Here is a 12,667-nt window from a genome sequence, read left to right on the forward strand (position 1 = left end):
AGGGTGACTCTACTCTCTGTTGACTCTAATTCAAGATTTCTGAGGTCCAATTTAAAATATACATTATTCAAACACTCTGTATACACAACAATGCAAGTCATTTTTAACTGTGAATTAATTATGTAAATATATTATCACACCTAGCCATGCCTGGAGGAAATTTGAAGTCATTATTCAGCAGTTAGTGGCCAACGTGGGGTTGAAAGCTAGAATATAGATATTGGTACTGAATGAAACTATTCTGAATTTCATCATTAAAATGTAGAAACATACAAAGGTACCGTTCTCACCCCTTCTTCTTCACAGGGACTTTGGGGCCTCTTAATGACTCTTGTGATGTTTTCTCAAGGTGAAAAGTGATGGATTCTTCACAAAAGTTGTCCCATTTAATGCAGCTCTGAGTTACTGAAAAGATAGAAATGACGACCAAAATAAAAAAATTAGCTTTGAAATAATTTGACCAAATTGAGTTAAAGGAAAACTATGTATTTTTATTACTTACACTGTATGCAATTGAAATAATTCCTTTTCATATTAATGATTAGACATTCTGGTCAATTTATTCTTCCAATTAAGAATCCTTCATTAATTTTGTTCTTTCTCTTTGTCTGGCTACCTGATTTATTTTACAATCTTCTTCATATACAAAGGTAAGGACAAAACTATGAATTCACGTATCTACAAATCTAGTTATTTATTCTCATTCCTTTAAAATCCGTAAAAATCTATAGAAGAATTTCTTTAAAAAAAAAACAATGAAATGTTTCTCAAAAACTGGCCAACAGACTAGCAAAGGGATAGAGAAATAAAGTCATTTTGTTGGAATAATGAACAATTGTAGCTCATGGCCGCAATTTCAAGCATTGTCCTCAAGGTTAGAAATCTTCTCACATTCATGAAATAATTTATTATCAGCTTTTTTGTATAAGTACTCTTTATTAAATATACACATACATACAAATTTTACTGGGCTTCATATTACTGGCATAAAGTTTTGAAGAGTTTGGATTGAATAATGTCTGAAATACTCTTCAACCTTAAAATTACTGATGATTCTAAGAAATACCTAGAGACATAGCCAAGAAGGAATTCTCAGATACGACTCACAATAAATATTTGGCATTTGCATATTTTACAGGTCTCATGTACAACCATTCCAAGGCAATGAAAGAACTAAAAAAAAAATAATGCCAATTCATTAATACAATTTCTTTTCTAAAAAATAAGAGATGTGATCTTCAAGGTGGCCATTTCTATCATAATGTTCCCCAAGCATCCAGAACATATTCATTCACACCACCCAGATCAGGAAGATATAAGTAATGAAGAAAAATTTTGGAAGTAGCAGAACAAAAAACTAGACCCAGATTTAGTGGCGTAGGATGCTGCAAGAAATTCTATTTAGTGGTTAAGCCTACCTAATGAAAAAGAAAAATAAGAACATGAAAATCCTGATAAATTGCATAACAGAGTGAGCAGCATCTTACCCCTTGGCTATGATTCTTTTTTCTTTAGTCAATTCCTTTGTTGTTCTTTTAATTTTAAAATACTTTCGTTATGAAACTATACAAATATTCTCCCGAATAAACACAAAACTGCCCAGAAATACAAAACTATGGACACAAAAACTCCCTAGAAGCTTAGTATTTCACCAGCTAATATAGATCTATGTTGAGAAAAGCTCTAAGAGACTTTTTACTGAATTCCTAATTCTGATGAGTCTGTGATTTTGATAAAATTCTATTCTGTGATTCTGATCAAATTTGAGACAGGTAATCTATAAGGTCTTACAGTGCCCAGATTTCTACTTCGAGGTGCACAGTGCTTTTCACTTAGAGAACAATCTGTACCACATTTTCATTATATTTTGAAGTCAACTTGCTGAAGTTGCACTAACGTGTAATAATCTTAAAAGTGGCTATGTGAACAATACACTTGAAATTCTCTATCAACATGGGAGAAATAAATATTTTGAATATGTTATCAGACTCTAAATAATTCTCCCCCAGGAAAGAATGCAATGTCCTTGCTAGGTGATGGTTTGTTCGCATGCATTGACTGTTCTACTATTTGAGTAATATTACAGGTAAAGGTGAAAGAGCTTTTCTAGAGAGACAGTGTCTCGCATAGTGCCTGGAACATGGTAGGCTCTGAATAACTATATGCTGAAAGAATGCATAACTGAATAAACTATTATCAAAGGGATTCATACAAGTTAAACTTTGGCTCAAAGCACAAATTTTCAAGTCAACGATTAAGTCCTGGTGGCCAACATATGGCAGGGAACACATTTTCCCTGGTCTCTGTCTTTGTTGCAGCAGACATTTCACTCTATTGGTCAGCATTTGTTGTGTTCCATTTTCCTTTCAAAACTGTTTCATTGAACAGGGAAAGTCCTTTTCTTGAAGACACTAAGAGGATCTCCAAAGGTCACCGCATATGATATCCAATAATTCTGATTAAGGGCAGTGCCACTGGGAAATTTAGGGTGGTTGGTTGATATTCATAGTGTGTGTTAGAAAATGTCATAGTCTGTTGTCAAATTTCAATGCATAAATATGCACCATGGATCTCTAATAGCCCTATTTCTCTTGTCCAAGCTTTCCAGGATGGTCTGTATTCTGTCTAATTTGAATGCTGAATTGATTCTATTTAAATCATCTTTCTGAAATGAAAGATGGCTCTCTTTCCCTTCACTGAGGAATTAATTAACTCTCCCAATGACTGGCTTGAATTTTTTAAATGGAAAAATGACATGGAATTTTTATTTTAGCAAAGAACAACTGTTTATCTTTAAAAATATTTAAAAAGACATTCTTCGTGAAGTTCATCATCTTTTAGCAAACTACTATAACAACGAAATTACATTAGACTTTCTGATTTCTCCATAGTATCCTTAGATAAATAAACAACCCAATAGACCATATTAAATGCCCCAAATGTTACTGGAAAGAGAATGCGGGCATATTTGTCTATTTTACTTGTGCCAGATCCAGAAGGTGGCGGAGCAGAGGGAGTCGTGGCGGCCAGCCTCCCAGAAGCCCCTATGCTATTAACTGTGGTCTTAATTCGCCCCAGTCTTGATCCAAACACACGCTGGGTAGAAGCAGATCCAACTGGAACTTGCTGGGACAAATACCCAGTTCTACTAGGAGTAGAAGAAGGAGCAGATGGAATTGCTCTTGCGGCAGATATAGTTTCAGCTGCATTTGCATGGCTGAATGGGTTTGGACTGGAAGCTAAGTAAGACTCTGGTGTGGCTTCAGAAGATCCTTGAACAACCGTGGAAGATTTGCTCGAATGGTTTCCCACCTCAGTTCTGTTGCCAACATCAGATTCAGAGTGAACCAAGGCATTTGCTCTTTTTCTCATGTTCAGGTTGGCATTTGGGTTCTGAAAAGGTATATTGAAAATTAGATCAGTTATGTAGATTTATACAAAATTTAAATGGATCAGATAATTACAAATCATCTGATTTGTAAATCATGAAATAAATCTTTATGCTATAGCCACTCAGCTTGATATAAAAGCTTTAAAATACTAACTAAAAAAGGGCATGCATATATTTGAAACTCTGAATCAAAAATCTTCTATTTCAAAATGTTATGCAATCTTAGAAATAATTAGAATTTAAACCTATAGGAAGAAGATTAGGCTTCTGGGACTATAAACTAGCATTATACTTGATTTTACTTTAGGAGTTCATGATGATAGCTGCACAACTTCTTTGTTCAATTTCATTGTAAATAACATTCTATGATATGCTGTATACATTTCAATGAGTTTTGTACATGTTCGCTTTATAAATAGGAAGAACTACATCTATTTGTGTGCACAGAATAAAAACAATAATAGCAATCCGTATGTGCGTGACATTCCTTAAAAGAAAGACAGAAACTCCAAAAGCTTTAATTTCCAAATCTCTGGGATTTATTTTCATAATCTTACATAGACATCATTATAAAATCTAGAAATCCTAATGCCTTTTAGTTTTTCACCACAATTTATAATGCAAATGCAAAGCAAATTTATTTTAAAATAATGACGTATTGTACATATAAACAGCATCGCAATTCATTGCATAAAATCTGAGTTCAAATTATTTACCAACAGAGAATGTTTAAAGCAAAATGGAATTCACTATTTTCCATAAAATTATTTTATGGGTGGAACAAGACCGTATTTGAATACAGATGACAAACATTAAAATTTATTCTTATATTTTGACAAGTATGATAAATAACCATATGATAAATAGCCATCTATAGATTGTCCATACTAATGAATGAAAGTAATTGCTTAAATGAGTCCATAAATAATCACATCTGACTTTAGAAGATACTATGATTTGGGGTGGCAAAGTTTTCCCCCCTTAATTATGTTTATTCTGTTATATTAAGGGTATATTGTAATTACTTTTTCTATCCTCATCGCCTACCATTTTATGAAATAAATGGTTGGTAAGGAGATGGGGAAGTTGAGTAAAAAGATAGAAAGAAGAATAGCTCAGAGAGTTCCTGTCCTGGCTCAGCGGAAAAGAATCTGACCAGCATCCATGAGGACGGAGGTTGGATCCCTGGCCTCGCTCAGTGGGTTAAGGATCCAGCGTTGCTGTGAACTGTGGTGTAGGTTGCAGATACGGCTCAGGTCTGATATTGCTATGGCTGTGGTGTGGGCCCGCAGCCAACTCCGATTCTACCTCTAGCCTGGGACCCTCCACATACTGCAGGTGCAGCCCTAAAAAGCAAGGGAAAAAAAGAAAAGAAAAGAATAGCTCACAAGTGGGTGATTAGAAGAAGCCCAGCCTGCAAGGAATTTTATGGATAATATTGCATACAGTTAACTGTGAGCTCACTTTACAGAGAGATTTTATTCTACAGGCAGACTCTTTTCTCATTGCTACACTTCTCAAGTACGTTAAGTGTTCAATCCATATCTCATATACTTGTGAATTATGGCTTAACGTTCCCTGAGAAAGAAGAAAAAGCCTCATAATATGCAGAGTCAAAGCACGATTTGAAAGGTTTAGAGAGTATTTTTCATGTCAGCCTGGAACATTCTTCTGAACAGGTTGTAGCTGAAGTCATGAGAAATTGTAGTCTAACATATGGCACCTAATTTGGGTAGAGACAAGTGAAACCAAAATTGATACTGACTCAAAAGCTAAAGGTACCATTAATTTATCCTATACTTTCCTCTACAAAGCACATTGTAAACGCCACCTAATTATCCTCAGATTTTGAATCCTTCCTTACAGAAAGGAAGGATAATCATTAATTAATTAGCATCAATTCTAAAATGTTGTACACATGGTGAAAAATATAAAGAAGGATAAGGCATCCCCAACAATGAAGTAATTTACATTGTCATTTGGAAGATAATACACATGCCCACACACAATCAATAATAAAACAAAAAGTAAACTCTCAGGAAGCAAATAAGGTGGCAAGACAAATTAATATTAAATATACGTTAAATTAAATACACTAAGAAGAGAAACTGAGGGAGTAATAAAGAACCAATTGGATAAGCAGGAGAGAAATCTATATTTTCAAATATAGTCTGATATTAGAATATTGCCTTCCTCCACCAAAAGTTGAGTTGCCATAATCTTTAGACACTCACGTTCTCCTTCAGACTAAATTCTAAGAATTGGAGATTTCCATTTCTGCACAAATTGAAGTAACGGGGGCTTAAATTACTCTCCCGATCAATAAAATGACAAAAATAAAAATAAAAACGTTAGTAAAACAACTGTTTTGGAAGACATTGGGCATTAGACAATACAGGGCACGGTCACTGAGAGAGAGGAAACAAACTTAGTTTGCATGCTGTGGTGCAGGAAAGGAGAATCTAGGAACAATCTGACCGATTCCCTAAAATTGAGGTGATGAAGCTGAGACTGAGGGAGTGAAGGTGGCTAAAGTTCACAGGAAAAAGTAATAGAGAAGCTTTTGCTAGAACAACAACAACAAAAAAAAAAAAAAAAAAGAAAAAAAAAAAAAAAAGAGAGAGAGAGAGAGAGAGGGAGGGAGAGGGAGAAAACTCCAAAAATCTGGAGTTCCCCCTGAGAATTTTGCTAAGCACAGATCCATTTCTGAATGTAAAGTAACTACCCAAGGCAAAAACAACTACCTGAAAGGATTAGAAGAAACAGTACCCAACACACACCAAGCCAGGAAAAGTGCACATTCCCACCAGACATACTGGAAAATCTCCACACTCATGGAGCATTTGCTTTAGTCCTCAGAAGGGCCTTGCCTCAGTAATATGGAATAATCAGCCCCCAAGACTGCTCTAATCCTGCCTGTTGAGTAGGACCTTAAAGGATGAAACTAACGCTAGGTAACTTAACTGCATCCCAGGAGGAAGCACAAGAAAATTTCTAGGACCCTGACTTCTTTCCCTTTAGCTCAGAATCCTTTTGAAACATCCTGAAATCCCAACTGTGAATTACATTCTAACAGGGTTAACTAAATATAAACAGGCACCAATTTTTCCTCCCTCTCCTTATTAATGTGCCTTGTAAAGCAGATTTCCCCTCCTCCTCCCATCAGGAGATGAACTCTACTTCCCCGCAGGCTTCCTTACAACCTTCTTTGGTCCAATAGTACTTGGTGGAAGTGATGGTGGTGTTATTTCTGAGTCTTGGTTTTAAGAGTTCCTGATTGCTTCCATTCCCTCTCCAGACACTGCTACACCACCACAAGAGCAAACTTAGGCTAGCCAGCTGGAGAGATCCTTGGGAGCACAGCCAGTCATTCTAGAGAGGCCATCCTAGATCACCCAATAGATAGCTAGCTGACCACTAGACATGTGTGTGTGTGTGTGTGTGTGTGTGTGTGTGTGTGTGTGTGTGTGTGTGTGTGTGTGTTCCAGCTTAGAGATGAACTGTCCAGCCAAGCCTAATCAAGATCACTGCAACTTCCCAGCTGACTTTGCCTTGAGAATAAAAATAAATGCTTATTGTATGCTACTGAGGCTTTGTAGCTGTTGGTTTATGTAGCATTATTGTAGCACCAGATAATGTATATAGCAATCAAATCAAGGGTCCTAACTGGAGTTATTGCCATACCTCTTGTGAGGAGAATTTTCTCAGCCGTTCTGGGATAATTAGAGAGCTCTACCTCCCAGAATTCATCAAAGACCATTAGGGGGCTCTCTTGCCTAACCCCATTTTATTTTAAAGGACCAAGATATTTTGCCATTTACAATCCCATTCTTAAAGAATAACAATATTTTGGAGTTCCCATAGTGGCTCAGGGGTTAACGAATCCGACTAGGAACCACAAGGTTGCGGGTTCGATCCCTGGCCTTGCTCAGTGGGTTAAGGATCCAGCGTTGCTGTGAGCTGTGGTGTAGGTTGCAGACGCAGCTGGGATCCCCCGTGTTGCTGTGGCTGTGGCATAGGCCGGTGGCTACAGTTCTGATTAGACCCCTAGCCTGGGAACCTCCATATGCCGCGGGAGCGGTCCAAGAAATGGCAAAAAGACAAAAAAAAAAAAAAAAGAATAACAGTATTTTAAAACTAGCTGAGATTCTAGTGCTCAATTTATTCCAGTTCTTCATTTTATAGTAGAAGAAGAAAACAGCAGAAAGGTGATGGTAGATGAAAGTCAGACACTGAGTTACTGAGTGTTCTGCCATGTTGTATAGCTTTTGGATGCACAAATGCGGAGGAAGCATTAAAGAATTTCACAAACCCACCTATCTGAATCAGTCAAGTATCTGTAATAATCAAGTATATTGTTAAAAATTGATTCAAGATTAGGACAGCAGAAAGGAGTTCAGTGTATCCCTTCAATGTCGTTATGGTACATTGTTTAAAAAGTCCACCCAAGGATTATAAAGTCTCTAGGGAACTGACTTGAGTTAGATTTTGGTCTTTAATATTGGATTTGACCCCAAATATTGTGAAGTTACGTATTACCTTATAGATTTCTGTTCAATAGAAAAGAAAACCAAAGGTTATGGCTTTGTTGCCCTGAAAGATATTAACTACTGTATTTAATCTAGCAGTCTTATTCTAGGATTCTTTCTTTAAAAATTGCTACTTATAGGCATTCCTCAAAAAAGATGTTGAGCCAATTTCACTCTTTATGTGGCCCCCTTCTTAATTAATGAGGCAGACAAAACTTTTGACAGGTTCATTCCATGTTTGCGTGACATGTTTTTGACAGTCTAAAAATTATACTCTGGCAATGTCTACTATTGGATAAGTTATAAATATCAAAGAAATATAAGCATAGGCTTGAAGAATATGTCTGGAGAAAACAGTGATCCCAAGTTAAAGACAGAGGATAAGTCTAAGGTGATTGGAATAAAGAACCAATGAAGCAAGAGACTTTATGAAGATGCAGGAAGTGGCATGACTTATGCCACTAGGATTACCATAGAAAACAAAGATCAAATCTTTTTATTCTCCACTTTACATATTAGTGAACTTCTAGGATATGAATCTATCTATTAATCATTGGAGGCATACAGCAGGCACCTACTTCATTTTTTAATACATTTCACTGAAATGGATATAATACAGAGTTGATTTCTTTTTCAAATTAATGTGTCAGGAACTTTCTATCTGACCTTCAGATGACTATTTCTTAGTTTGTGGGCATATTTCTAGAATATTGCAGATAGCACTAAGGTGGGTATATAAGTTATATTGATTCATCCCAAGTCTGACTACGAATGCCTAAAAAGTCTCAGCACTGTAAGGATCAGAACCTGTATAAAGAAAAGCAGAATTTGATTGATTTGAGGCTTAAATCTCTGTTCTCTGCCAAGCGGCCAAATGATACTCAAGTTATTTTGTACTGATGTCTCAAAGTCTACTATGTAAAAAGTAGTTGTTATTTTCCGTGATGACAAACTATAAAAAGATTGAGAAATCTGCTGACCTACCTGGCACAGGACTCACCATGAATAATATTCACACAGCCTTCAAGTTTTGGAATAACTAATGTGTCAGCCAGAGTGATGCTATGTTTCATACAGACTGTAGAGTGGTTCCATCAGTATTCAGCAAACACAGCGGTTACAAACAAGAAAAGCACCTAAGCTTCATTTGAATTTTAAAAAATGATTTAGTTTGAAGTCATTTTGTCATTAGTCACAATAGCCTGAAGCAAGGAAACTGGTGGGATAGAGATGCGAGGTGGCAGATTCAAACATTACCAACAAATTAAAGCAGCAACAGGCAAACAGGAGCAAATCCAAGCAATTCGTCAATCATGACTGTGATCTGACACAATTTCTAAGGAAGTATTATCCACTGCAAAAAGAACATTCATCTCAACTTATTACCCTAGCAGCAAAGAGATAAAGTGACTATGACGAGGTTTGCAGAATGCAAGCTACCTTCATATTGCTTGCTTCAAAAGCTAATGAAGTTTAATAAAATGTAATTTAAGCCTTCTAAATTAAAAACAAACAAGGCTAATAATGAACAGGTTTATCTTGTAGAATATCAATGAGTCACCCCTCCAAAAAAATCCAATAAGGCAAAGACATTTATTTAAGGCCGTTCCGACAGAGCTTCAGGGGTTAGCCACACATCTTATTTAATAAGGAAATAAACAACTGTGGTAGAGCAGTTGAAACTAAACCCCAAGGTAATGATTTACTGGGGACTATCAGTAGTGTTTTTAAAAAATGCTACTGCATAGAAATGGAAAACATACCCTACAAATAAACACGCTAAATATTTCATAAATTGTTACCAGGGGACTCCATCACACATTGAACAACAAAATGTAGAAATGAAAACACTGAGTTCTCTATTTATTGTATTTCATTTCCTCCCAATGTTAGCATTTAATTCAATGTTTGTATTTCCATAAGCTACAGAAATATTACTTTCAATACCAGGCACTGGGATAAGAAATTTATGTCTTCAATTTGGAATTACCAGAGAACAAGGTCTTACAGAATTCATTCATTTTGTCTTTACATATTGAGAAGTTGAAAGTTTAAAATAGTGGGCTTTCTTGAAGATAGGAGCTTTTGTGGTAGGTTTTATTACAAAGTGATTTCTAGCACTCCTTTCTATTTGCCAAGGCTTTGCATATTAAATATATGGCTCTAGGAGAGGAAATTTCTTTGTCAGAGACTTCACCAGTCAGAGTGGAAGTTCTCAGCTTGATCAAGCAGTCTTGGATTTGATCAGAATGCTACCTGGAATTGTTCCAGAAGCTTCATTCACCAATGCTGCCAGCATAACCCTGGAGAGGGTAGAAGACGAAACATACTCCCTTCACTTTCTCTAAATGCTAACACTGAGCTTGATAAAAGTATCATTATAGTCACTCTAAGTGCTTATAAGAATCACCTGGGATCTAGATAAAAACACTGTCTCAGGCCCTTGAGGGAAAAAGTCTTCTTTATTAGTTATATTGTTGCCAGTTATCAGGTACCAGAAATTAGAAAACATTGGCTAAATAGTTAGGATTATGGGCCACCAAACCAGACAGATCTGAACTTAAATACTGAAGTTGCCAGTTACTAGCTGTGAGATATTTGGCAAGTTACTTAACCTCTTGAAACCTCAAAGTCCTTGTTAAAGCAGGAGCAATAATGGTACCTCCTTGTAAAGCAGAAAGAATATATGTAAAGCATGTGGTATACAGTAGACAGCAAATGAATATTATATAGAAATAATCCACAAAGCAGATAACAAGAGTCTGCCTCTGAAAGAAAAAGTTACAGCCATCATAAACAAATCATATAGATAACAAGATTTTAGTATGTTCTTCTATATTAAAAATAAGGCCACCATTTCTAATAATCAGAAAGGTCCAATCCGAGGACCACTGAAGCAAAGGATAGTCTGTGGTGAAGTCAGCCATGAAAAGGATGTTGCTGGCTAAAACAAGAATAAGGACGAGGAAATACAAAATTCAATAGGAAAACTAAAATTCATATTAGTCGTGGTAAAAGTAAGAATCAACCTTATATGATAATTTTTATTTTTTTTCCACTATAGCTGGTTTAGAACACTGTAAACCAGGTATAATGGAAAAAAATGAAAATCAATTAAAAAAAAGAATTAAGCTTAGAGTAAATCCTATACCTCTGATTAAGACAAATATACAAAGCACATCAAGGAAAACATAGCAACAGCAGAAATCACAGTTAGCTTTGACTGAGTGGTTCTTCTGCACCTGGCATTCAGCTAACATAACTTTCAACTAACCAGCTACCACAACCATATGTCATGTTCCATGTAGGAAAAAACTATAGCTAACAAGTATTTCAATGTCCAGAAAATATGTAGGTCACATAGAAAGGGCATCTCATATTGACATATTAGATCACTGCTCTCTCTCTCTCTCTCTCTCTGGAACTTTCCAACTATCAGTGAAGCCTGGACACTGGTAATCAGGGAGACAGCAAAGACTGGAAAAAACTGTTGTAACACAACCTACAGGATGATATTCACACTTCATGATGCTATGAAAAGACGTACCCAGAACACTGGCTCACAGTTAAAACTTTGGCAACCCAGTTTGTCTGGCCCACTTTCTAAATCTAATGGACTATTAAAAAGCATTGTATCTGTGGATATATTGGCCTGGTGTTATAGTACTACTCTTTTTCTTTCATCTCTTATTTCAATTACAGTAGTCAAAAGGACTTTCTTCCACATTTAAATTGGAAGGAGGGAATGGGACAATGAAGGACACCAGACTAGGCAACAAACGTCAAAGAAGGTAAGAGTGACATATTAAGAGGTTTTAATCATTGCTACCGACTGACGTGCATACCCTCCAAATTGATATGTTTTTACAGAACCCTCGTGGTACTGTACTGGAGATAGGATCTTTAAGAAAGTGATGAAATGATATCATAAAAATGGAACCTTGATCAGATACAACTGGTGTCCTCATAAAAGAGGAAGAGACAACAGACAGACCTTTCTCTGTATCATATGAGGACACAGAAAGAGAGCTCTTACCAGAAACAAAACCTGCCAGAACCTTGATCTTGAGTTGTCTGGACGTTATAACTATAAGAAAATAAATTTCTGTATTTTTTTAAGCCCTCCAATCCATGTTATTTTGTTGTGGCAGCCTGAGGAGACTAAGACAATCACCTGCCTTTAATAAAGTAAAATTTAAAACCCATATATTTTAAGATTTTAAAATAGTAAATGTTAACTTCCTCATACGAAAAAAAAAAAAAACTTAACCAAAAAACCCCAAAACTGGCAACTCTCTGTTCTCAAATATTTTCTTTGCTTCTAGTCTACAAGCAGAGGAGTCTCTCTTCTCCTCTGAATAAGTCTCCTTTCATGATAACCCCAAATCCTAGGTAGAGGGAAGATACAAGACACACAGAAAAATGAAAACACTTTTGACAGGAATTTAGCACTGATTCTTTGTAATATTTTTAGTTGTCCTTGATGAATGAAAACACCCCCCCCCAAATCCACCAGGGGGCATCAACATCATCTTTCTAAACTGTCCAAGTTGCCTAGATATGAGTCCTCCAGGATACCTCTTAGTTCCCTTCTGCTTTTCTTCATCTAAATCAGAGGACTTCGGTTAACCAGGACTTTCATTTAACCTTCTAATTTGGACTTAGCTCCAGATCCTTCTTCAACTACCTAATATCGTTCCCTAAATATTTTTGCCTCCCTTCAGAGTGTGTGTCCATGTGCTATGGA

At 36.2% G+C, this 12,667-nt stretch overlaps 1 protein-coding gene across 2 annotated transcripts in view; it reads right to left on the minus strand.

Annotated features, from left to right (window-relative positions):
• GABRA4 (gamma-aminobutyric acid type A receptor alpha4 subunit) overlaps nucleotides 471–12,667 on the minus strand; it is a 67,368-nt gene continuing 55,171 nt past the window's right edge. The window contains exon 9 of one of the 2 annotated variants that reach the window (XM_021101169.1): nucleotides 471–3,393. In XM_021101169.1, coding sequence (XP_020956828.1) covers nucleotides 2,863–3,393 — 531 coding nt within the window. In that variant the 3' untranslated portion in view covers nucleotides 471–2,862. The remainder of the gene's footprint in view (nucleotides 3,394–12,667) is intronic. The other variant, XM_003356906.4, reaches the window with a different exon arrangement.

This window comes from Sus scrofa, chromosome 8, assembly GCF_000003025.6.
Source record: "Sus scrofa isolate TJ Tabasco breed Duroc chromosome 8, Sscrofa11.1, whole genome shotgun sequence".
Classification (NCBI taxonomy): domain Eukaryota; kingdom Metazoa; phylum Chordata; class Mammalia; order Artiodactyla; family Suidae; genus Sus; species Sus scrofa.